General features: G+C 45.5%; 4 protein-coding genes across 7 annotated transcripts; 2 read left to right on the plus strand and 2 right to left on the minus strand.

Annotated features, from left to right (window-relative positions):
- The first annotated feature begins 396 nt into the window (after positions 1–396).
- Positions 397–1,261, plus strand: CG17361 (uncharacterized protein). The gene has a single exon (NM_140421.3). The coding sequence runs from the start codon at positions 412–414 to the stop codon at positions 1,042–1,044; it is 633 nt and encodes a 210-aa protein (NP_648678.3). The 5' UTR covers positions 397–411; the 3' UTR covers positions 1,045–1,261.
- CG17359 (uncharacterized protein) lies at positions 1,106–2,457 on the minus strand. Its single transcript, NM_140422.3, has one exon. The coding sequence runs from the start codon at positions 2,386–2,388 to the stop codon at positions 1,369–1,371; it is 1,020 nt and encodes a 339-aa protein (NP_648679.1). The 5' UTR covers positions 2,389–2,457; the 3' UTR covers positions 1,106–1,368.
- A 128-nt stretch (positions 2,458–2,585) lies between these two features.
- Positions 2,586–5,086, minus strand: Nprl3 (Nitrogen permease regulator-like 3). 3 transcript variants are annotated; one of them, NM_168570.1, is made up of 3 exons: positions 4,996–5,086; positions 4,699–4,850; positions 2,586–4,639 (listed from the first exon to the last, which is right to left on the minus strand). In NM_168570.1, the coding sequence occupies exons 2-3, from the start codon at positions 4,830–4,832 to the stop codon at positions 2,941–2,943; spliced, it is 1,833 nt and encodes a 610-aa protein (NP_729945.1). In that variant the 5' UTR covers positions 4,833–4,850; positions 4,996–5,086; the 3' UTR covers positions 2,586–2,940. The 3 variants fall into 3 exon arrangements, with proteins under 3 accessions (NP_729945.1, NP_001261818.1, NP_648680.2); NM_001274889.1 differs by having other exon boundaries at positions 4,996–5,015; NM_140423.3 differs by having other exon boundaries at positions 4,699–5,024.
- Positions 5,087–5,332: 246 nt separating this feature from the next.
- upSET lies at positions 5,333–23,354 on the plus strand. Of its 2 annotated transcripts, none has more exons than NM_001274890.1 (8): positions 5,333–5,585; positions 6,399–6,621; positions 10,443–12,923; positions 13,237–13,793; positions 13,903–14,101; positions 14,202–20,833; positions 20,899–21,087; positions 21,152–23,354. In NM_001274890.1, the coding sequence occupies exons 3-7, from the start codon at positions 11,056–11,058 to the stop codon at positions 21,081–21,083; spliced, it is 9,441 nt and encodes a 3,146-aa protein (NP_001261819.1). In that variant the 5' UTR covers positions 5,333–5,585; positions 6,399–6,621; positions 10,443–11,055; the 3' UTR covers positions 21,084–21,087; positions 21,152–23,354. The 2 variants fall into 2 exon arrangements, with proteins under 2 accessions (NP_001261819.1, NP_648681.1); NM_140424.2 differs by having other exon boundaries at positions 5,333–5,507.
- Positions 23,355–23,511: the final 157 nt, after the last annotated feature.

The following is a 23,511-nucleotide window of genomic DNA, read 5'->3' on the forward strand; positions in this document are numbered from 1 at the left end:
TACAGTAAAAACTCGCTACATTTTTAAAAATTTTAATCATTTAATTTCATCAATATTAAATTAAACATATAATTAGTTTTAAGAATCTTTACTTTGAATAATGATTCTAAAAATAAGTATACCTTCTTATTTAAAAAACTTGCAAGCAAAGCATTGAATTTTTACATTAAACCCGTTTTACAGTTTTTCAATTAAAATAAATTAAAAATATAACATGAAGAATACTTTCAACTGATTCTACAATTTTCACTGCTACTACATTTCATTTTAGATTAATTGTTCATTTTAAATAATATATTTATAAGTTAATTTGATATAACAACAAATAAGTCTAAATTTAAATACATATTTATTGGCATAGATGTTGCATCCCTGGAATTGCGCCAATTGGTATTTTTCTGTTTTGGCTTGATGGTCATCCGATACAGTTTAGTTATTCTTTTTGAATTGTATTTGCTTGGAATCGAAGGAAGCAACGAAGCCATGGATGAATTGGTGAAGATGTGCCGGGTGTGTATGGACGAGCCGAAGGACCTGCTAGACATCTACGACAACAAGAGCTTGGGGGACAGACTGAGCGACGATCTACAGCGAACCAAGGAACCGGAGCCCACGCCGGCTGATTTGCTGAATATCTGCAGCGCATATCCAGTGGATACCGGGGACGGCTTTCCGCTGAAAATTTGCGAACCGTGCCTTATTAAATTGCGTGAGGCCTTGAGATTCAGGAGACGCTACACAAGGACCATGGAATACGTGGCGCGCGTGAAGAGGGAGCAAAGCGACAAGGAGACATGCGATCTCCTGGAGGCCGAGGATTGGGATTTTACGGATCGCATCAAGAGCGAGGAGGAGGAGGAGGAGGACGATGGGGACCGGAACGATAAGCAGCCGAAGAAGGAGACTCGCAACGAGGTGGATAAGAGGCGGCCCTTCAAATGCACCGACTGCCAAAAAAGTTTCACCGGCAAGGCCCAGTTGACCATGCACAGGCGCACCCACACCAAAGGATCCACAAGGACCAGACGAAAAGCTCTTAAATAGTCCTTGGCAACGCTTGGCAAAATGTAGCCAACTAAAATAGTAATTAATCATCTTGTATCATCGTTTTAAAAATAAGTTCGATATATTTTTAAAGTAGAAACAAGTTAGCGACTAATAATGAAAGTACATATGGAGTGTAGTTTTAAAAACAATTTCATGTTCTCATATTGACAATAAGATAATAAAGAAATGATAATCGGATCGATTCACAACAGTTTTTAAGCAGCTTTCTCACTTTGGTTGCGATTACTAGCTTTGTCGATTTCAAACAAGAAATTATTATATGGACATTCAATATATGAAAATACCTTTAACAAATCTTAACTATTTAAACTTATTTCTTTTTGTTTCTTGGCTGCTCGTCCGTCGCTTCCCTCGCGTGTGTGCTGACATGTGTTTTTGTAGGCCGTTTAGTTGCTTGAAGCTTTGCTGACATTTGGAACATTTGAACGGCTGTTCGCCAGTATGAGTCCGGGTGTGGACTTGCAGTTGCCCAACTTGCCGGAAGCGCTTGGGGCAGTTCGGACAACCGAAGGGACGCTCGCCGGTGTGACAACGTGTGTGGCTCTGCAGGTTGCCCTTCTGGGCAAAGGATCGCGGACATAGGGAGCACTTGTAGGGTCGCTCGCCAGTATGTATGCGCATGTGAATCTCTAGGTTTTGTTTTTGGGTGAACGACTGTGTGCAGAGCTTGCACCGATATGGTCCGGGAACCCTTTTCGGTTTGCCCCGTTTTGAGGCGTTCCAGATTTTATCATCATCTTCGTGTTCAAGCTCACTATCCGGGCTCCATGAGTCATTGTCCGAGTAGGATCTCGCCCTCCTCTTGGACTTATTGTGTGGCGTCTTTGCTGGAGAATAACTTTGCGCGAGCTTATGCTCATTGTTGTCTGGAAGAGGAGAAGATATTGGCTTCGGCTCTGGAGGCATGTACTTAACCTGCACAAGCTCAACTAAAAGAGGTTCGGATGTCTCCGGCGTTTTACCAGCTTCCATTACCGAGACCGGCATCTGTGGTTCTATGTTATCCCCTATATTCAGGCAATACTCTATATCGTCCAGCTCCTTCATCATCAGACGCAGCTGTTCAAAGTACTGATGGCTCTTTCGGCATTGCCGTCTTAGCCGATAGGCATTTCTTACGGCCTCCGCACACTCCACGCAGATGAACTGCGGCATTCCGTCCTCCTTATGCACGCTGCATCCGCTGCATTCCCTCAGCATTGTGGCCAAGACCGGCTCCTGCTCCTGGACCCGATTGGAGGAGGCATATGGCTCTGTATATATATCCAACAGGCAGTCGGATTCGTCCCTGCAAACGCGGCACATTTGCGAAATGTCCATCGTGGCCGAGCTCCAGAGTTTCGTAGGCAGGATCAAAAATATACAATATCAACAAAATGCAACTATTAAAATACCAATCACTGGAATATACCAACAAAAAAATACCGAATAATCAGCTGTGCTTCGCATCTTATTAATTTATCAGCTTTGATTTATGATTTAAAGTTGTTTTTTTAAGTTAAAAATGGGTTTTTCGTATTTTTTAAATATTTTATTTTAATCTGGCTCTTAGAGCATCAGAATATTCCCCACTTATCGATATACCTTAAAGCTGTACAATGGGCGCGAAGCTTAAAATGTAACGCTGTTTTGAATATGAGTAATTTTTTGAATTTGTATGAAATCACGGAAAAACATAGTTTGACAATAATTGAATTGAACTTAAGAACTTGCTTGTACAAATAAATAACAAAATATGTAGTCTACAAGCGTAAATTGATTTGCTTCGCAAACTTTACAAAATTAGATGCATACCTATTTTATAGATTATATTCAAAAACTAAACAAAAACATTCAACATTAAAATCTAGGAATGCAAATTCGTCCCAAACTCTACTTGGTATTGTACATGGATGCAATTGCAGGATCTTCGGTTTCGTAAATGATAAGCACATCCCTGAATTTATCAAGCAATTGCAGCAGTTGCGAACGTCGCAGGTTCTCGAAGTACATGATCTCCTCCAGATGATGCTCGCTCTTAAAGTAACCCATCTGATACAGCTTCACAAGCAGAGATAGATCATCCACGTTGGCAGAGGCGGGAATTCGACGGATGGCGGCTCGATCCGCATCGCTGAAAACCTGTAGCAGCTCCTTCAGCTTCTGCTCATCCTCCATGGAATCGAGGCTGTCGCAATTGTCCGTGCTCATCGAGGCGGTGATGCTGAAATTGGACTTGTGGCTGGATGATGGCTGCACGGCGATGTTGTCCGAGGCCAGTGATGAATGGTCCTCGGACGCCTCACGACGATGTCCGCCCACCAATACCGCTGGCACTGGCAACGGATGACTGGACATGCTAAGCATGGAGCCATGCAACTCGTCCGCATCTGGTTCTTGGTCTCCTTCTTCATCGCTAATGGCATCCCTTAGATGGTTGCTGCAGGAGGCCGAATCTCCGAATTCATCCTCGCTGGGCATAAACTGAACGTACGTGTGCAACTGCATGAGCAAATGGTGCTGCAGCATCCAAATCACCATTTGTGCGAGGATACCCTGTCGCGCTGGCTGCTGCAGTGGCGTGGTTAAGTGTCCAATTGAAGTGGGCAATGAAAAATCGGAGATCACCTCGAACAGCGACATACCGGCAAAACGGGCCGAGAACTTCTCCACCAGGTGGGACTTGGTGTGCAATGGTGCATCCGGCGCGATCACATAGACATTTGTCTCGCAGAGTGGATAAATAATAGTTGCCTTAGCCCAGTAGACCAAATGCGAGACGAGCTTATAAACATGCTCGATACTCAAGTCTGCATTGGAGGACATGCTCTGCAGACTGATCAGTGGGTCGTAGACGTCGACTAGCTGCCATAGCATGCGTGCCCCAGTCGGTGGAACGCAGTCCAACAATTCGGCAAAGTCGACCAGCAGCAACATGCCATGATAGGGCTTCAGTGCACGAAGGCACCGATCTATGGTCTCTGGATCCACCATGCTGCCCTTCTTATGGAGCTGGTGTGCCTTAGCGGGCAGACAGAAGCACAACGTTAGGTTGTGATTCAGCGAGGTACTCAGCAGTCCAGTGGTGCATAGATCATGGAAGATGGAGCGCAAGGCCTGTGCCAAGCTGCAGCGCTCTGCAATCAGCTCCAGTGTGCGTTCCAGCGGCTGTTGCTGCTGCTCGTCGTGTGTGCGAGCCATTTGAGCCGTCTGCTCGGTGAGATAGCCACTGCGCTGCTCCTCGAACTTCAGCGCCAGTCCAAGGCGCTTGCTCAGTTCGTGGTAGCACTTAACAATCGAGTAGCTGGCCTGTGCATGCAGCGCAAAAACAATGTTGATGAGCATCTGTTGCTTGGCCATTGGACCACTTCTCTGCTCCTTTTGCGGTATCAGAGTGGGATGACTGACAAAGCGTACGTCGTTCAGTTTGAGTTCAAACTTTTGGTTGCATAGCTGTGGTTTAACAGCAAACAGAGCGGACAGGACCTCATCTGCGAATCCCTGCAGTTGTCCTTGGCTCTTGGCAGCACCCAAGTGGGTGGGTGTCTGCAGCAGATCGTCCGTATTGGCCACGGCATAGGGATTGCGCTTTCTGTGATTGAATAAATCGGTATAGTCAAGCTGAGTGCCCTTTGAATTAATAGGTAGTACCTGGACTTCCGCTGCTCGTCGTTGGCCACCTCCGTTTGGCCGAGAGTCTGGTACGGATACCTGTACAGTAACCGATCCCCCTTGCTATCGAAGTAAACCAGGATTACGGCCAGGGGATTCACATTAGTTTCCATGGCACACAGACACTTCCCCTTTTATGTAAATTAAAATATGAACATTTGCATTATCAACTGGGGTCAGGGTCAACAAATAGTTGGCTATGTTTTCAAAAATACTTTATAAATCGTAGTTTGCTACAGAAACTACCTCAACAACTCTTTATTTATTTATTAGTACCTCAATTTGACTTCATTGAGAAATGGAAGCAAAGTAAATAAATGTAAAATATAAAATATATTTACAGCAGTGTGGCTCTCTTTTAGTTTGCATAAAATACCAAAAACTTATTTAAAATAGTAGTCATGTCAGTTTTCATTTTGCAGGCGAAACAATAATATAAATGCAACGCAATGGAATTTTTTTAAATCGTTTAAATTTACCATAGATACCTTAGATAATATATTCAAAAACTAAAAAATACTAAACGAAAAACGGTCTTACTATATAAATAAATATATATCGGCAAGGCTAATAGTATAGGATCCCTGGTCGAGCGATAACGATCTATCGCTCCGCTGTAGTGTGACCGTCTTCGGTTGGTCAGTCTCTAATTTTTTAGAAGCGGAAAGTTGTGAGCAAAACGTGTGGAAATTGTGCTCGAAACGTCAACAAAAAATTTGTGAAAATAACTGGGAGCGTAGTATGCGAACGCGGCAATCGCAGAACTATGAAATTCCCCTGTGAAACATGTTAGTTTGGCTGTAAAAGCACTTTTAAAAATGACGATTTCTTATTAGCGTGTTGGAAAAGAGGAAAACACACACATTGTGAGAGGCAAAATACGTGCGGATCGTAGGTGGGAGCGAGACGACGCTAAACGTGTACTAGCCGCGGTCTATATATACATATATATAATATTTGTGTGAGTGTAGGAGAGGTATAACTAATTCTACAAAAAAATATAGTTTACTTGGCTGAGTGGTTCGCTTCTGAATTAGTTTCGCACTCTTCGGCAGTATGGTGGCCAATAAGTTAATTTCAACTAATTGTCATTTACTTGTAGGTTTGTTTTTCTACTATGTCTTCGTTTCTGTATCTATTCCTTGTATTTTGGAAAATAGGATTAATAAGTGCCTAAAATGTAAATAGCTTGTGGTTAAATAGTTAATAACATAACTATTTTACTTTTTGTGTATATGTGCGCCAACATCCGTGTGTATAGATTTTACACATACCTACGTAGAAAGGCATGCACAGATATACGTTTGTGTGGGTATCAACGAATAGGCGGAAAGGCGAAATCGAAATATGTACGTACAGCATTTCGGAATGGCCAGGCGCAGTAGTAATAGGCTAAACAGGGAAACAGCGCAACACAAAAACCAAGAAGAAGAAGCAGGGCAGGCGAACAAAATAAAATAGGCGATAATAGTCAGTTGGCATGTCTTGTCCATAGGCTAGAACGGTCACACTAGCTATATGGTCTGCTCAAACCGACTGGTCGTCTCGCTCTTACACACGTCTTAAGCAATCCCAGTTTATGTGTTTTCCTGCGCGTTTTGTCTTCTGCTTCTTGTGCCATACGGTATTAATAATAATAAAATTGATTAATCAAAGTAGAAACATTTTAATTTGTGCAGGTAGTAAACGTTCGAAACAACGTCGCGCCATCACTTAAATGCTGCAAATCAACAATGTGCAACGGAACAAAAAAGAACCAGTGTTAAAGTGTATACAAATTTAATTTGTATTTATAAAATTGAAATATAAAGTTTCGAAATAAAAAATAAACCACGTAGCTTGTCGTTAAATTAAATTAAGTTGTGCAAAATGAAGTGAAAATTCAAAATAACAGAGTAAACGGTGAGTAAAACTAGTGTGTGTGTTTGTATGTGAGTGCGCGCCCAAATCGGAAATATTTTGAATCGAAAAATATACAGTCGAATGGGTTATACATATCTATTGGATCACATATATATGAAATTCAGATTTTATTTTGAGTCGAGCCAGTTAAATAAATATTTCATTTGTTGATGCGTCGATTTTGTATGGTTTTTTTTTTTGCATACTGTGTGTCGCCATATTTGATTGCATATTCTTTTTTCAACTAACCGTCAGTATAGCGTGCTCGCTCGCACAGCTTTGCGGGTTCATTTGTTTTGCTTTCGATTCCGTTTTGTGCAACGTGAAGGTAGATGTGCGTATTATGCCCCTCGCACAGAGTTGCCAACCCGAAGCAATTGTTTTGTTAAATTTCAAGTTGTTTTTAGTTTGTTTTGCTCGAGTTTCTAAGGAGATTATCTAAATCAGTATTAAAATCATATTTCGATTTGGCACACCCCTCCGCATTTGGATTGCAATGTGTATGCCGTGCAGTGTTTTTGTTGTCTCTACCAAAATTTTGACATGCGCATCAGCTAGTCGGAAAAACTTAACAACAAATCGACCGCAAAGTGAAATTAAAGTTGATGAGAATTAGTTGAACGATATCGACGACGCCATGTTGTTCCCATTATCCAGAATGTTAGCACAGAGCTATATAGTTTTTATTTTATTTTCTTTCGCCCTGTTTTCGTCAAACTTTTTATTGCGTGCTCCAGCGTTTACACGCCTGTACGCCGTGAAGTTGGCCGCAGTTAACATAGCTAAGTGTTAGTGTGTGTGTGGGGAGAGCTATGGTGGTCTCGCTCTCGCTTACAGGCATTGCTCGAATGTTCCTGTTCTGCTCTTTGCGCATACGTGATTTTTGCAATTGTTATTTATGCCTTGTGCTTTGTACGCGCGAATTTTCGCCACAAAATGAAAGCAAAAGTTGATAGACAACTTTTTGCCTGCGCTCGGCTTTCGTTATTTTCTGCGCAGCGCAGACAAGACCATCGTCAAAATATTATTTCGCGAAAGCTAAGCCATTCGATAATTTCAAAGGTTGTCGCGGAACGAAACCAAACCGCCACAACCCCCTAAAACCACCTCCCAACCCCACAGATTTTTTTAATGGTGTAATATCCATAATAAAATCCCATGCAGTCTCAATTCTTGATTAGTAATTGACCGAATTAGACGGACCAGAACTAGCGAGCAAGTGAATTAAAATAAGACGCAATTAAAGTTGACACTTTGTAGCTGGTATGCAAAAACTAAAACCCATTTTACGCTTGGCGACTGTTTCAATGAAAGTACAGCCAAAGCAATGCCCCTGATATTGTGCAGTCACGTAGTCCATTGGTCAACAAGCTAATATGAGCAGCATTACTATTTTTAATTGTAGGTTCATTTTTATTCCGTAGATCACAATAGGAGTCTTTCTCTTTTCGACTCACTCGTTTAGATGTGTGCGTCTGCGAGCCTCGATAAGCTTTGTATTTGTTCTACTTCATCTAGCGATGCAACAAAAGCCATAGCAACAAAAAGAAATCCCCAACAAAAACGACACGAAAGCAGTGGCGGATTAAAAATCCTGCTTGCGGGGAAGCTCTCGGAATTTAAAGAAAACAGCAAACAAAACTTAATTCTTTCGATAATATTTTGTTGATATAATGAATTAGATTTTGGCGCATATGTATATCCCAAATGAACCCCCTTGGAACCGCCCCTGTACGAAAGCACCGTGGCCACTTTTCATGTGTTTGTGTGCTCGCGATAAGTTTCAACGTGCATTTGCAGGCACGATTTACGGGGATCTGCTGCTGTCTTGCTCACACCCACGAACCGATAATGCGCGCGAATGGGGCTTATTGTGTGAGCTTGTGTGTAATTTGTTTATGGCGCGCATTTTACTTGCGGATGTTGTTGTTGTTGTTGTTGTAGTATTTGTTGGGGTTGGGGTAGGGTTGGTCCCGCACACGTGCGTGTGTGTGAGTGTAGTTCACCTTCTTTCCGACGATGAGCGAACCAAATTCTCCTTCGCCCCTCGCTCTTTCGTGTGTATTTTTAACTAAGAGCATTGTAAGATTCTTTCTAAATGTTGAGATGTAGCGTCGATGCTAGTGTGTGTATTTGTAACCCAAATCAAAATTTACGACAGCCCCAACCGCTCTATGTGTGGCGTTATCTTTTGTGGCCCATTGAGAAATATGAAACAAAACATGTAACGGAAATGAGAAATGCATACCACAGTCACTATCAAAGAGTTCTAAGCTCAACATCCTGGCTTATCAAAACGCAGCTTGAAGTTGAAAAATCAGTTTTATCGATTAACCTGGTGGTGGCCTTTACATATGTAGTTGCATCTTGTATCCCACAATCTATAGGCAGTAACCCAATGGTTACATAAGCATTTCGTTCCCAGATTTACTATTCAATTGGGGAATCAATTGCGCTGCTCCCCATTCTCTATTCCAATTAGAAACTGTATCTACAATAGGCGCAAATTGGCTGCCAGCACAATCGCACAAGCAGTCGCACACACACGCAGGTGGGATATGGCAGATATGCCCAAGTGCAAGTGGCCTGTGTAATGTGTAATAGATACAAGAAACTAAAAAGCCAGCGACAAAAGCAACGACAACAGAAAAACAAGAAGAAGAAAACTACTAGCGATGAATGCCGCGCCGGATGCCAAGGCGAAATTAGTGCATTCACTTTTCGCTCCGCTTTGCTTTTTTGCTTTGGCTCTCTGCTTTGCAATGCGAATGACGGGGCAAACGCCCGGAATGTGCAGTAAATTAGAGAATTAGAGAACAGTGGCAGTACTTGGCAAATGTCGACATCTTTCAGAGACGGTCGTTTTTTGAGGTGTAAGCGTTTAAAAACGTTTAGTAAATTGATTCCAATGATAGAAAATGAAAGGTCTTTAAATTATTAAAAAATCATTTATTAGTGACCCAATAGTAGATTCCATAGTATAAGAACATGTAATATCTTAACCTTTACAAAGCTTATCAAGTTAGCAAACTTGTAAAATAGTCGAATGTTTATTAATTGATTTGGGACGCATATTGCGTTGGAAAATTGCATTAGCCTTTCAGCGATGCGGATAAACAAAAGCAAAATAGGAAAACTTGTTTCCACAAAAGCCAAATGAACAAGTGCTAAACGTTGTTAGTGCTTTTTTTTATTGGCCAGGGGGGTCACACTACACCTACACACATCCACGTATTCAGGCACACGCACACAAGTGTAAACAATGCACAATCCCTTTGTTGCTTTAGCTTTGGCGCACCTTTCACACTGTTTCTGCTTTGCTGTTTCGCTGCTTTTCCACTTTTCCGCTCCGTGATGCTGCGTTCAAGTTTACAGCAAGTGCAGCAGCCACCACGAAGCACATTCCGAAAGCGTAGACGAAAATACATACGTAGAATAAACGCGGATATTGATGTTTGAAGTGCGCATGCGTATTTTTGGCGCCCGTTGGCAGTGCTGTGCTTTTTATTTTGTTACATAACTCAAATCTGATTTGCAGTTGGCAATGCTACTCCTGGATAATAGAGATGAGCTCCTTAACTTTTATCGATAAAGGCAATGTACCCGTGGTACACTAGAAAATAAAATCTGAACTTTACATCCGAAGATATGCATCCTTGTTTTAATTTTTTGCTTTAATTATTTTCTAACATTATTTTACATTTGTTTGTTTACCACGTTTTTGTTTAAAACAGCTAAGAATTAATTTTTAAATTGGTACTTTTTATTGTTAATAGTTCTGTATGGCCTATATTTAATAGTTATATTTTTACTCATTGCAGATACAACGAAATATCGTTTATGGAAAGACCGTATCCAAAGAATTCAATATCCAACATACAACGACGGACAACAACGCAATATCAATTGGGCGGGACTATTAGTTTTGCGAGATTGGATCAGCTTTAGGATAAGGCTCCGTATACAGGGAGTCAAACAAAGGACGCAAAAGCGAAGAAGCCGGGGAGCACGCAGTGGAAGTTGCCGAATCTCTCCCAGCGTTATGATTGTGATGGCTGACAATGTGATGTGGCACAGAGTTGGACACCGTCTATGCAAATCGAGCGCGCACCACCGCCTACGCCTACAGTTGTCACCACTGGGAGTTTCAGCTTCCGTCATCCGTGCCAGAGCCAGAGGTTATGCATTGAGCCCCCAATGTTTTGGGGGCACGTCAACAAAGGCCCAGCGACAGCAGGAGCAGAATCTGCATCAGCAGAACCGGCAGCAACATGACGGCTTTATCTGTGAAGTAGTGTTGTGAAATAGAAACTAAATCGAGACCGAAACCATACTCTATCAAAAGAGTGAACTCTCAAGCCGAGCCAAGGCTCCTTCCCTGTAAACACACGTCTAATTTTAGTTAGCGGACCAAACTGCCGCAGCACCACCACCATGCCCATGTCCAGTCACGACTCGGTTTTCGTGGAGCCTGCTGTCAGTAGCAGTGGCGGCGGCAGCACCAGCAGCATAAATCGCATCGGAGTAGCCAGTGGGCCACAGCCGCCACCCCCTCATATCGTCATCGATGGCAGCAGCTTGTCCACACAGGCACAACTGCGCATCATGCAACGTCGCATGTCGATAAGTACGCGCCAGATCCTTAGCGCCAGCCAGTCTCAGTCGATCAATCAGTCGCAAAAGTACGCGGTGCGTACAGCAGCCGGAACCGGAGCTTTAGCTGCGGGGGCAGCCTCTTCGGGGAGCTCCGGTCAGGAGCTAATTAATCCCCAGATCTACAAGATTGTGACCACGGACGGTAGCACCAGCAACGTCATCATTGACGCATCAGCTGCGGCACCACCGCACAACTCCAAACTGTTGCTTAGTAATCTCACTGTGCTCTCCAAACAGGCACCAGTCCAAGGAGCAGCCGGTCAGCAGCAGCAGCAGCTCAACTATCTGGGAGCCAAGAGTCTGCCGTATGTGAGTGCGTCGCCGGCTAAGACGCAGCAGCAGCCCCAGAAGTTTGGCAGCATCAGCGCATTTAAGGCGCAACATCAGCAGCAGCAACAACATCCTCATGCTACCCTACAGAAAGTGACTTTGGGCTCCAGAGTGGCAACCCGTCTCCAGTCGTACGTCCCGGCATCACCGTCGCAGATAATGGTGCAGCCGGCGCAACCAAAGTATGTGAATGCCACGGCGACAACGATAGGTGGGAATGCTGCTCTGCTCAAAAAGGCCAATCAAAAGATCACGGTCAAGAGTGTTAGCAATATGTCACAACAGCAACAACAGCAGCAACAACAACAGCAGCAGCAACTACTACAGGCTCAGCAGCTAAAAACCTTTATCACGCAGCAGCAACAGCAGCAAACCTACAAGGCGGGGGCCAAGGCAAAGTTTGTGAAACAGACGACTGCCTTGTCCATTGCTGCATTGCCCCAACAGCAGCAGCAAACTACCTACGCCAAACAGTCAATGGTCACCACGTCGACACCCGCGAAGGTAACTAAACTGAATAGCAAGTATGTGCAACAGCAGATCAGCCTACCGCAGGGAACGCAACTGCAGCACAAAGCGTCGCCGAATGTCACCGGAGGAGGATATCTTCTGCAGCAGTCTCAGGCCGCCGTCGGAGGAACTATTAAGTTTGTCAACTCACATGGCACAGTTATCCAGCAGCACCCCCAACAGCAGCAGGCAACAAAGCGTACCCACTACAACAGTAGCGGGAGTAGCGACAATGAGCAGCACGCTGTAGCGAACTCCTCACTGATAACCGATGATGTTATGATCGTCAATGGAACTCAGATGACCGACGAACTGTCTGCCCGCATCCTGCAGAGCATGGCCCAGAAGTCGTTTAGCCAGCAGCAAAGATTCCATCAGGTTCCCGCCACTGGCAGCGGCAACATGCCACCACCCACCCAAATCATCTATAGCAACAGCACCAGCAACGGGGCCGCTGCAAGTAGTCCGGGTGGAAATGCATCCGGCAATATGCTGCTTGCCCACTATCAGGCAGCCGGCACAAAGCCGGTCTCCTCCGCTTCGTTCATCACGGTCACTGGTACGCCGCCGGTTACAGTGGCCACAACGCCGTCGGTGAGCATCTCATCGCACGGCTTTGCCAGTGGCAGTGCGGCCATATCCTCCTACATGTCATCGGCAACCGCAGCTCGTCGCCAGTCTGTGAGTGCGCCCAGTAGCAGGGCGGTGTCTCTGGAGCGGAAGCAGCATCACCAGCAACTGCAGCACGATGTGATTGGTGGCGGGCGAAAGGCGCCAACGGTCATCGAGTATTACAATAAGCACGGGTAAGTGTTAATGATTTACAGAAAAATAAGATTAAATCATTAATCATCATTAAATGAGGCTTTTAAATGTAAACGGTTTTAGAATCGAGTAGTTAGTCAAATGTATCGATGTTTCAAATAATTGTCAATTTGGTGCAAGGCATCGATAGTTAGCTTGTCTAGTGTCAAAGTTTGTATTTACAACTATCGGCCAATTAGTTAGTAGTTTTATTGCAGTCGCAGTACAAATAGTCTCGTCAATGGCGGATTTCAAATTGTCATATTTTCAAAAAAGATCAAATAGAAATTCCTAATTATAATTCTTCAATTGCAGCGTGAATAGCATAGTTGGCAGCAGCAATAACCTGGCCCAAAGCAACAGTATGAGCAATCTCGCAGGCCCGCGAAGTAACAGTGGAAGCGGATTCGCCACGACCACTCCAACGCCAGCTACCCCACTTCACCTGACACCAGTGAACGTTCCAGTCCACGTGGAGGCAGCACCACCGTCTTCGCCAGCTCTGGTCAAGGGTTCGTCCCAACCGCCGGCGCAGCCACAACAACAACAACAACAAGCGCATCCCTTGGGCCCCAATCAACTGAATGCCAACGATGAGGAGCTGTACATAGAAGAGGTGCGCCCGGTTCCAGTGCTGACGCAGGATTTACGTCTGCAGCAACTGCATGCCATCATGCAGGATCACACGTACGCCTCACAGCAACAGCAGCAACAGCCTCAGCAAGCGGCTGGTGATACGACGAATCCTGGAGCAGCACAGCAGGTCCAGCAGCCGCAGCAATGGTCCCTAGGCGGTATTGGTGTCACGGTGTCTGGTAGCCAGGGTACACCTACAGCGGTAGGAGGATATTGCAGCTATTTTGGTCAGCAAAGTAAGTAAATGAAAATTAAATTTTAGTGAAATCCTTTGCATTTTGCACAAAGCTATATGCAATCGCTTGCTTGCTATTCATATTAATCTAATAAACTCTGTTTACTCAGTTGCTCGCTCTCAAGCTGACGATGATGCCCACTCTGCTATAAGCAGTAGTTCCCGGATGGGATTAGCCAGCACAGATATTGATCCTGGAGAGGAGACTGAAACAGCACCAGAAGCCGAGGCCGAGGATGACTCCGTAACGCGCTGCATATGCGAACTAACCCACGACGATGGGTATATGATATGCTGCGATAAGTGCTCGTAAGTATCATTGTCGTAACTTGAAGGCAATCGGATTGCTTAAAATGTTGAATTTGTTAAAAAAGACTGGTACATGATAAACCTGATTTATTTTTTGTAGGGCATGGCAACATGTGGACTGCATGGGCATCGACCGTCAAAACATCCCGGAGGAGTACATGTGTGAACTTTGCCAGCCACGTGCAGTGGATAAGGCGAGAGCACGAGCACTGCAGCGTCAAAAGCGCAAGGAACACATGCTGCTGGTGGCCACTCAAGCGGCCAATGGTGCTGCAGCCGTGGCAGCAGGAACAACGCTCAGCGGTGGACTCGGCAGTGGTTTGCCCATGTCAGAGGAACTACAGCACAGACTGGCATCTGGACTTAATGGAGGATTTGCCACGGGCACCGGCATGTCAAAGAAGTCGAAGAAAACCAAAGAGAATTCGGGAAGTACCTCTACCTTAAAGAAAACTAAAAAGAGCGCTGTTGGTATGGGCGGAGAGAAGAACGCCAGCGGAAGCGGTACTCCTACTGGCAGTAGCGGTAAGACCAGCAAGAAGAGCAGCAAACGCAAGAGCAAGTCTGGCGGAGACGGATCAAGCGGTGGGGGAAGCAGTCCCGCTTTAACAGCCGCCGAGAAGCATGCCGCCAATCTGCGCCAGTGGATCGAGAACTACGAGTATGCGGTGACAAACCACTATTCGCCAGAACTTCGCGCCCGCCTGCACGCCATCCAGAAGCAGCCTAGCCTATTGCAGAGCATACAAAACACGGAGAATAAGGCGTTGCGGCAAATTCAACAGCAACTCTCCACGGCTGGCAGTGCAGAGCAGCTTGAGCAGAGGGCACAGCTTATTCCGTATGCAGGCGCCAAGGTGCTAATAAGCAGCGTTGACTTGTCGCCCCATGCCCCCATCCACGAGTTACGCGGCAAGTATATGCTGACCACCCAGTTCCGTACCCAGAATCCCACCGTCAACATGAACACACCGCCGCCGAGCAACTACCTTAACAGCTTCAAGGCGCACAAGACTCCGGGACAGTTTGTATTCTTTTACCAGCTGCCCGGAGTGGAGGCACCCATGCAGACTCTTCGGCCGGACGGAAGTGTGCCACAAGTTGCGCAGCAGCCACCATCCTACCTAAAGGGTCCGGAGGTGTGTGTGGATACGCGGACCTATGGCAACGATGCACGATTCGTGCGTCGATCTTGCCGACCAAATGCCGAGTTGCAGCACTACTTCGAGAAGGGAACGCTGCATTTGTATATAGTGGCATTAACACACATACGTGCCCAGACGGAGATCACGATCCGCCACGAGCCACACGACTTGACGGCGGTGGAGCAGAAGAAGTCACACGCTGCCGTCATCCAGCCAACAAGTACCCGTTGTGCCTGCGACATGGGAAGTGATTGTCTCTTCGCCCTACCACTGGCCGTCCAGCAACAGCTTCAAGCTCCACCTACGCAGCCCAGGAGCAGTCACCGGAACAAGGCGGCAGCAGCAGCGGCTGCGGCAGCTGCTGCTAACAGTGCGGCAGCCATACAGTTAACCATGGGATTGGGCGTCGGAGCAACGGTGGCGGCAGGAGCGTCTGTGTTGCCAAATTCTCGAAATCGTTCCACATCCTCCAGCGGCGAGAGCAGTCAAATGGGACTAAACAGTCCGCAGCTTGGACAATTGAATTTGGGCTTTAAAACGTCTGTGACAGCAACATCGCTGACAGCGCCAGTTCCAGGAGTGCACTGCAACAACAGCGGCGGAAGCAGTAGCAGCAGCAACAACTCTTGCTCGGTGTCCATGTCCAGTGTGCTACACGATTCCGGTATTTGCACTTCGTCCTCTTCGCCGTCGGTGTCCATTCCCTCACCGACACCCACCCAGATGCAGTCGCCGACCTTACAACAGCATCCGCAACAGATACCGCAGCAACAATTGTCGCTTTTGCAGCGCAGTCCAACGCAACAGCATCAGCAACAGATCCTAGCTGCGCTGCCCACGCCGATGCTCACGCCTATGCTTTCACCCCAATTGCCAAAACCAGCACAACAACAAGCTCACGTGGTATTGCCGCAGTCGCAGCAAACTTCCTTGCTGCAGCAGCAGCAATCACAGCAAAGTCAGGAGCCTTTGGCTGTTATAGCAGCAGCAGCAGCTGCGCAGCAGCCCATGGCCACCTATTTTGTTCGACAACCGCAGCAACAGCAACAACAGCAATCGCCAAAGCCGCAAGCGCTTGTGGCACAACAGCAACATGTGGTCGGTGCGCAACAGCAGCAACACTTTCTGCAGCAACAGCAGAAGCAGCAGCAGCAGCAAATGGCGGATGAGGCTAGAATGGCAGTGAGTGCGTTGCAAACACTGCATGCCGCCCCCACTTCGCATATAGTGTCGCCAATCAAAGTGGCAGCAGTGCAGCAGCAATCGCAACCGCAACAGCAACAGCAAAATACGCATCAACAACCACATAACCAGCAAGCAGTACAACAGCAATCCAATCAACTGCAACAACAACAATCGCAGCAGCCCAACTACCCGCAGTCGCCACAGCGTCAGCAAAAGCCTCAACCCGTACAGCATCAGCCGCAGATAGTAATTTCAACGGGAGCACAGGCGATTCCAGCGACAATGCCCACCAAATTAAGTTCACCCACAAAAAGTGCGGCGCCAGTGATAAGCAACAATAACATTACGGTCAGTGCTCAATCCTCGGTGGTGGGCGGAAAGAAAACACCTGCCAAGCATCCCCAGCAGCAACAACAACAACAGCAGCAGCCAGTGACACCTGTTTCGGCTGCTACGGCTCCAGCAGCAACTCCTTCGTCATCGGAATCCAAAGAGGATGATGTGTCGGCAAGTTCCACAACTACTCCCACAACACGAACGCCTGCCAAGGATAAGCCGAAGCAGTCGCGCGAAGATCGCAAGCTGGAGGCCATTCTGCGAGCTATTGAAAAAATGGAGAAACAAGAAGCTCGCGGAAAGAAGGACACACGCCAGAGCAGCGGTGGCAAGAGGCAGGCGAGCAACTCGCCCGCTTCGCCCAACAAACGTAATAGCTCAAACTCCATTAGCGAGGATGTGGAGACGCCGACGAGTACTAACTCCGCAGCGGCAGCTGCCCAACGTCGAAATAAGAAAAAGCGAAAGGTTAGTCGCAGCTTGAATAACAACACGAATGGCTTGGGCTCGGGTGGTGGCAGCAATAACAAACGACGGAAGAGTATCGTAGTGGAGTCGGATGGAGAGTCTCATGCATTAACCAACTCCGAGTCGGAGGATCAAGGTCAGCATCCTCAGTCACATCACAGCGGATCCGAGGATCAGGCGGCGGGTCTTCTTCTGGCCTTGGCCCACAACAACTCCTCACCGAATGAGCCATTCAAGTCGCCATTATCCCAATCACATTCCCTGCCAGCAACTCCAGCCTCTGTGAGTAGTGCTTGTCTGCTAATTGAGGCCGCTATGGGACCACTGCAGCAGCAACCGGCACCGGCTTCAGCGTCGCCTTCCTTAGCCGAATTCAAGTACCCACCCGGTGGGGCCAAGACCAAAAAGTCGCTTATGTCCAGTTGGTTCCAGCAGGCAGAACAGCAGCACGCATCCGGTTTGGACAGCCTCGTGCAGGCTGCTATGAGCGAAATCAACGGCGAGCGTGAGCAGCTTCAACGCCAACCGCAAGGCGAATCCTTGCCAGCGCCGGCTTTGCTGAAGGTAGAGCAGTTTATACATCAGGCAGAGTCCACAACTGCTGTTCCTGCTCGGGAACAATTGCACCTACCACTACAAAACAATTCGTCAGTGAAGAAGCGCTGGTTGCGACAAGCTATCAGCGAAGAGACCACACCAGTCGATGAACTTCAGCAGTCACAAAATCAGTCGGTAACTGCCACTCCCTCTCCACAGCCGGTACCAACTGTTTCTCCGCTGGCGAACGGATTTAGTACTCCGCTTAAGAAGAGGCGCCTGGTGGTCGTAAGCAATGGAACGAACGTGGAGTCTGATGAGACGCATATCGACGTGATTGGGGAGCCAAAGGATGAAGCAGAAGAGAATGTCGCAATGACTGAATTGAAGGTGGAAATAGAAAACCATCATCAAGAGCAAGATGACGACGTAGACATCCTCCGTTCACCCAGTCCGGGTACTCATCAAATAGTGGCAGAGGATAATCTGGTTAAGATCGAGCCGGAGGACACAAGTGCTGCGGCCGATGATGTGAAGATCGATGTGGAACGAGAGGAGAGCCAGGCATGCGATAAGTTTGAGGAAATGGTGAAGGTGAAGCGCGAAGAGGAAGAGCAGCGTGAGAAGGAAATCAAACAGCTGCAAGAACGGCAGGAACATGAACAGCCGAAAGTTGAGCCCGCCCCGGTGGAACCAAAGCTTGAAAATACCGTAGCGAAAGCGGAGCCCAAAGTGGAGCCAAGTCAAGAGATAGTGTCTAAAAAGGAGCCAACAAAGGTGGAACCCAAGCCCGGCGAGTCTCTGCTGCGCTCGACAGCGACTGTAACTGCAACACCTACTGCGGCAACAATCGCTGCGACAACTCTGCTCGATGTGAGCAAAGTGGCATTCAAGACTCGACCACCTCTCAAACTGGAGGATGAACCGCAAAAGAAAAAGCCAAAGCTGGAGTCGATACTACCAGCGCCAGTAGCAACAGTGCCTCCAGTTTCAGTTCCTCCGATACCAGCTGCATCAAATGCAACTACATCGGCGGTAACTAACACTGCTGCGGCGTCACTTACAACAACAACTGCTCCTTCAAGTACCAAAAATCTCACCGAGCACGATATACAGGAACGTTTGCTGTCGTTCCATGCAGCTAACATTTCCTATTTGCAGTCTAGAAACAAAAAGGCAACCGCAGCTTTGACCTCCGCCTCCCCCAGCCAGAAGAGCAATAGCAGCAGTGGCGGTAGTGGCACTGAGTCGAAAAAATCATCCAAGGATAAGGATGAAAAGCGCGACAAGGAGAAGCAGCTCAAAAAATCGAAAAAGGAGAAGAAAAAATCGAAGGATAAGGAGAAGCAAAAGGCAGCAGTTAATGTTAATTCAACTTCGCAAATTGTTGACACCAAGAAAAAGACAACTCAGCCATCGAAGCCAGACAGCAAATCTTCGATAGCGCCCGTCCTAGTTCCACCTAGTTTGCCAGTTGCTACTGCAAATGGCAAGACCAAGCACACAGCGTACAACAACGTGGATCAGCAACAGCAGCAGCAAATGAGGCGCCGCACCATGTCTATGTGTATTACACCAGTCACTCCGACTCCGGTGGTCACGCCATCCCCGTTGCATGGAACGCCACCCTCAACTAAGAAGCGTCAGACCAACTTTGAGCAGGAACTCACCAAGCCCAACAGTCAGATCCTGAGCAGTAGCATCCTATTGAACAGCAGTAAGGGACTTGGCCTGCCTCTCGCCGCCCCCACAGTGGTTAGTGTGCCCACGGCCGTTCAACAGCAGCAGCATCGTAAAGAGAATAACCACCAGGAGGCGACTCCAGCCAGTGGCGGTCCTATGAGTCTGGCGGCTGCTATTGCTAGCGGAAAACTGAATGCTATTAGCCGAAGGCGAGAGTCCATGTGTGGTAGCCGGCAGCAGCAGGCTCTAATTGCGGCTGCCTTGAAGAAGGAAAAGAAGGAGAAAAAGAAGAGCAAGAAAAAGGATCGGGAAAAGCAAAAGCACGATAAGCAAAAGGGCAAGGAGAAGGAGCGAGAAAAGGACAAAGAGAAGGATAACAAGCAAAAGACTAATCACATACAGAAACCTGCTCATCCGACAACAGTGCCAGCTAACTCGATGCCAATTTCGGCACCCGCTCCAGTTCCTGTATTGGTTCCAACGCCCGTAACGACGCCCAAGGCTGCTCCTATCCCAGTTTTGATAACCCAGCCCACGCCGTCACCGATCCATGTAACCCAACCATTGGTTAACAATTGCTCGACCAAGGTAGCATCGCTTCCCTTCTACAACACAATCTACGGCAAGTTGCAGGACCCTTCGACGCCAACTAGCAGCCCCATTCCCGTCACTAACACCATGCCCAGTCTGGCCGAATATCTGGAGTCTACCAAATCCAAGACAACAGCACTATCGGCAGTCAAACCCATTGGAATTGCAGCAGTAACGCCTCTCAGTAGCGCCATAACTCCTGCCAAAGTTGCGCCTTCCTCCCTTGAGATGCCACCTCCGGCCACCACACCATTGAAACTGTATACGCGGACCGCCAGCCATGATCCGCGGCTGAATCCCATGCTCACGGTTCCAGACCCCACTCCCATGCCGAAACGTAAGCTCTCCATCAGCGAATACCGGATGCGCCATCGTCCATCGGTAGACACGGCGCCAACGACGCCGACAACACCCACAACTCCTACCACTCCAACTACACCGCCGGGCAGCAATAAGGATCGCTCCTTTGCCAAGCCACAGACCATTAACAAGTGCTCACTTCAGTCGCCGGAACGCTTTCAGGCGGCGATTCGGGAGCGGCGCAACTCGATCAGTGCGCACCATCCGCAGCAAAACGCTCACCACAATTTGAACAACAATAAAGGAGGCATTAGCAACAAGAGCGGAAGCAGCAGCGGTAATCATTTGCAGCAAGCGTTGGGCGTCGCTGGTGGAAGATTGCAATCCAAGAATGCGATAGTAGATCCAGCGGCCACCACCTTAAGTACGGTGAATAGCATACTTAGTACGGCTCAAAAGCTGCACATGTTTGATGATAAGCCAAAAGGTAAGTAAATTATAATTGACCCTTGTATAATTGGGCTAGCAATTCTAACCAAGTACCGTCTACAGGTGGCCACTTCAATGCTGCACCCACACTACTCGAGCAGCAGCAGGAGAAGATGAGCGAACGATCGCGCTGCTTGCAGCGGACAATATCCTGTGACTCGCGGGTCATCGAGCGATTGGGCACAGGCGCCGCTGCAGGTGCCTTGGAGAAAGTTACCACGGCATCAACCAGGCGCGATGCCGTCTGATTAGGTATGTGGATATTGAGAAAACCTTGAATCTGAAAAGTCTTAATTGAATGCCTTTCAATCCATAGTAAACTAAACCAACTGCTGACCACAAAAAAGTAATACAGCTTCATACAAAGGCCGCTTTATTGCAGGTTGATTCAAATTTTATGTATCTGATAATAGCTAACCGGTACCAAACAATTAAAGCAACCAACCCGTTCTTTGATTTTGCAAAACCAAATTATAACAACAATTACAAGGCGCATAAAGTATGAGCTTGCACACCTTTATGTAATGTGAATTGAAATCAGGAGACGGACGCCATGCAACCAAATGCTATCAATGAATGTATATTGGGAGACAAACACACACTTTGCATAGCAAGAGAGTTTGGGAAAACTGAAAACGAAGATTAACTAAATTACTTAGTTACTTTATAGTATCGTTTATGTCACAGCAATCAAACCGCTTAACCTACTTATAAACAAGGAACCTACAATATATATATATGCACATGTATATGCTAGACACCTTTAAATAGAGCCTATGTAGCGCGATATAAGCATAAACTTACATAGCACATAGAATACGAATACAGATTAGGCAGCCAAATTTGAAGTTGTAAAAATGTTAGAAATCACTCTTGGCTTATTTACTAATTGAATATGTATTTTTAGTTATTAAGTTCAATCAATCCTGAAAAAGTTCCGTTTTCGCCATTGCAGAGGAGCCGAAAGTAGATGCGCGGATGGTCTATCCCTACATAATATATATTTTTGTGTCACTTTCGTTTAAATTTTGAATTACTTATAATCGTAGAAATAAAAAGTATATATTAATCACACTTAACTACAATATTTACCCAAAAAAACAGTTTAGCCAGACTTAAAAAAAAAATGCAAGCAATATTTAAAACACATTACCTAGTACAGAACTTGGCAAATAATACAAACTGTAATTGTTAGAGAGACCAGCGAAAACAAAATCCGGAACTAACAAAATTGTAAATAATATTTTTAAAACCCAAACATGAGCAACCAAAAGGATGAAAGTAAAAACTACTTGTCTTATTAAGCAAGTTAGTTAAGTAAGTTAAAAAGAGTACAAAGCGAGGGTTAATTGATTGAAATTATGCTAATGGATCGCATTAAAATTGTAAATAGAGGCAGCAACAGAAAGTGTCCGTAGCCATTTTCGTATATAGGCTTAATTATTTTAATCTTTCGAATTTCGTCTAAAGTAAAATATTCACAAATTAATTGTAACATTAATTTGTTTAATACATAGCTTGTCATTAGACTTAGATCAAGATTTTATTCAGATCAATGCTCACCGAGGAATGTGCCACAAAATTTTGTTTTCTGCGTAATTTAATCCGGTGAAATTAGCAAGATTAAATTTTCGTAACCGTTTTCGATATGTTCCTTGTTGCAGCATTTTTCAATCTTCACCGTGAAATATACCTAATTTGTTTACTTCCAATACGCACATAAAAAACAAAATATTGGAATATTGAAAACGAAAATAGAAAGAAACTCATTTATGGACCCTGTGAAAAATGATCTATTATTGATTCAGATAGTCTTTGTTACGGATAACAAACTGGACAAAACATGCTGTAAAAAACATAAGTTGTAAAAGTGTTTACCAATCTCTTTTGAGGGGCAATAGTATATATAATCTTGTACATATGCAATTTTAATTCTAACAAGCAAATCATGCAGGTGGTCTTTGGCGAAGCGCTTTTTAGTTTTAATTTAACATTTATTTTTGTAAATATGCATATGCAACGTTTATAATGTAATCATCGCGTAAGTGTAAAATATTTTACTAAGCCGATTTTATGAAAAGTATGTTGTTAATTTTTTTAGCGCTGTACAATACAAACAAGACCTATATAAAACCTTTTGTTAGTTATCTATACATAACTGGACAATAGTTCGTAATTTTCGTAATAGTTTTTGATAGTTCTAGCATAAAGGAAAACGAAATTATTTATAACTTATTTGGTTGGAAATACCTACTCGTAATAATTTGTACTCTACACCTAGATTCTTTGTAAGCGCGAATTTGAATTGTAAGTCTAAGCATAATGGTTTTAGTCGTAAGTATACTTTGGTTCAACAGATGTAAATTAAACACGTTAATTGTTTACTAAACACAAACACAAGCATGCCTAAAGAAGTCGGCAAACAAGCTTTGTCTGTAAAATACATTACAAATGAATTGATAAGATTCTTTAACAATAAACAAAAAACCGAAAAACACAAATAAAACGAAATTAAAATGAAAATATACCAATTGATTTTTTACTTCATTTCCAATTTCAACTTCCAAGCGGGTGAAACATTTTTAAAGGTGGTTATCGGTGGCTTTAAATTCGTAATAAATCTATTGTTGAATAAAATATTCCATTCCCCCCGAAATTTGAAAAATGAGAATCGCA

This window comes from Drosophila melanogaster, chromosome 3L, assembly GCF_000001215.4.
Source record: "Drosophila melanogaster chromosome 3L".
Taxonomy (NCBI): Eukaryota; Metazoa; Arthropoda; class Insecta; order Diptera; family Drosophilidae; genus Drosophila; species Drosophila melanogaster.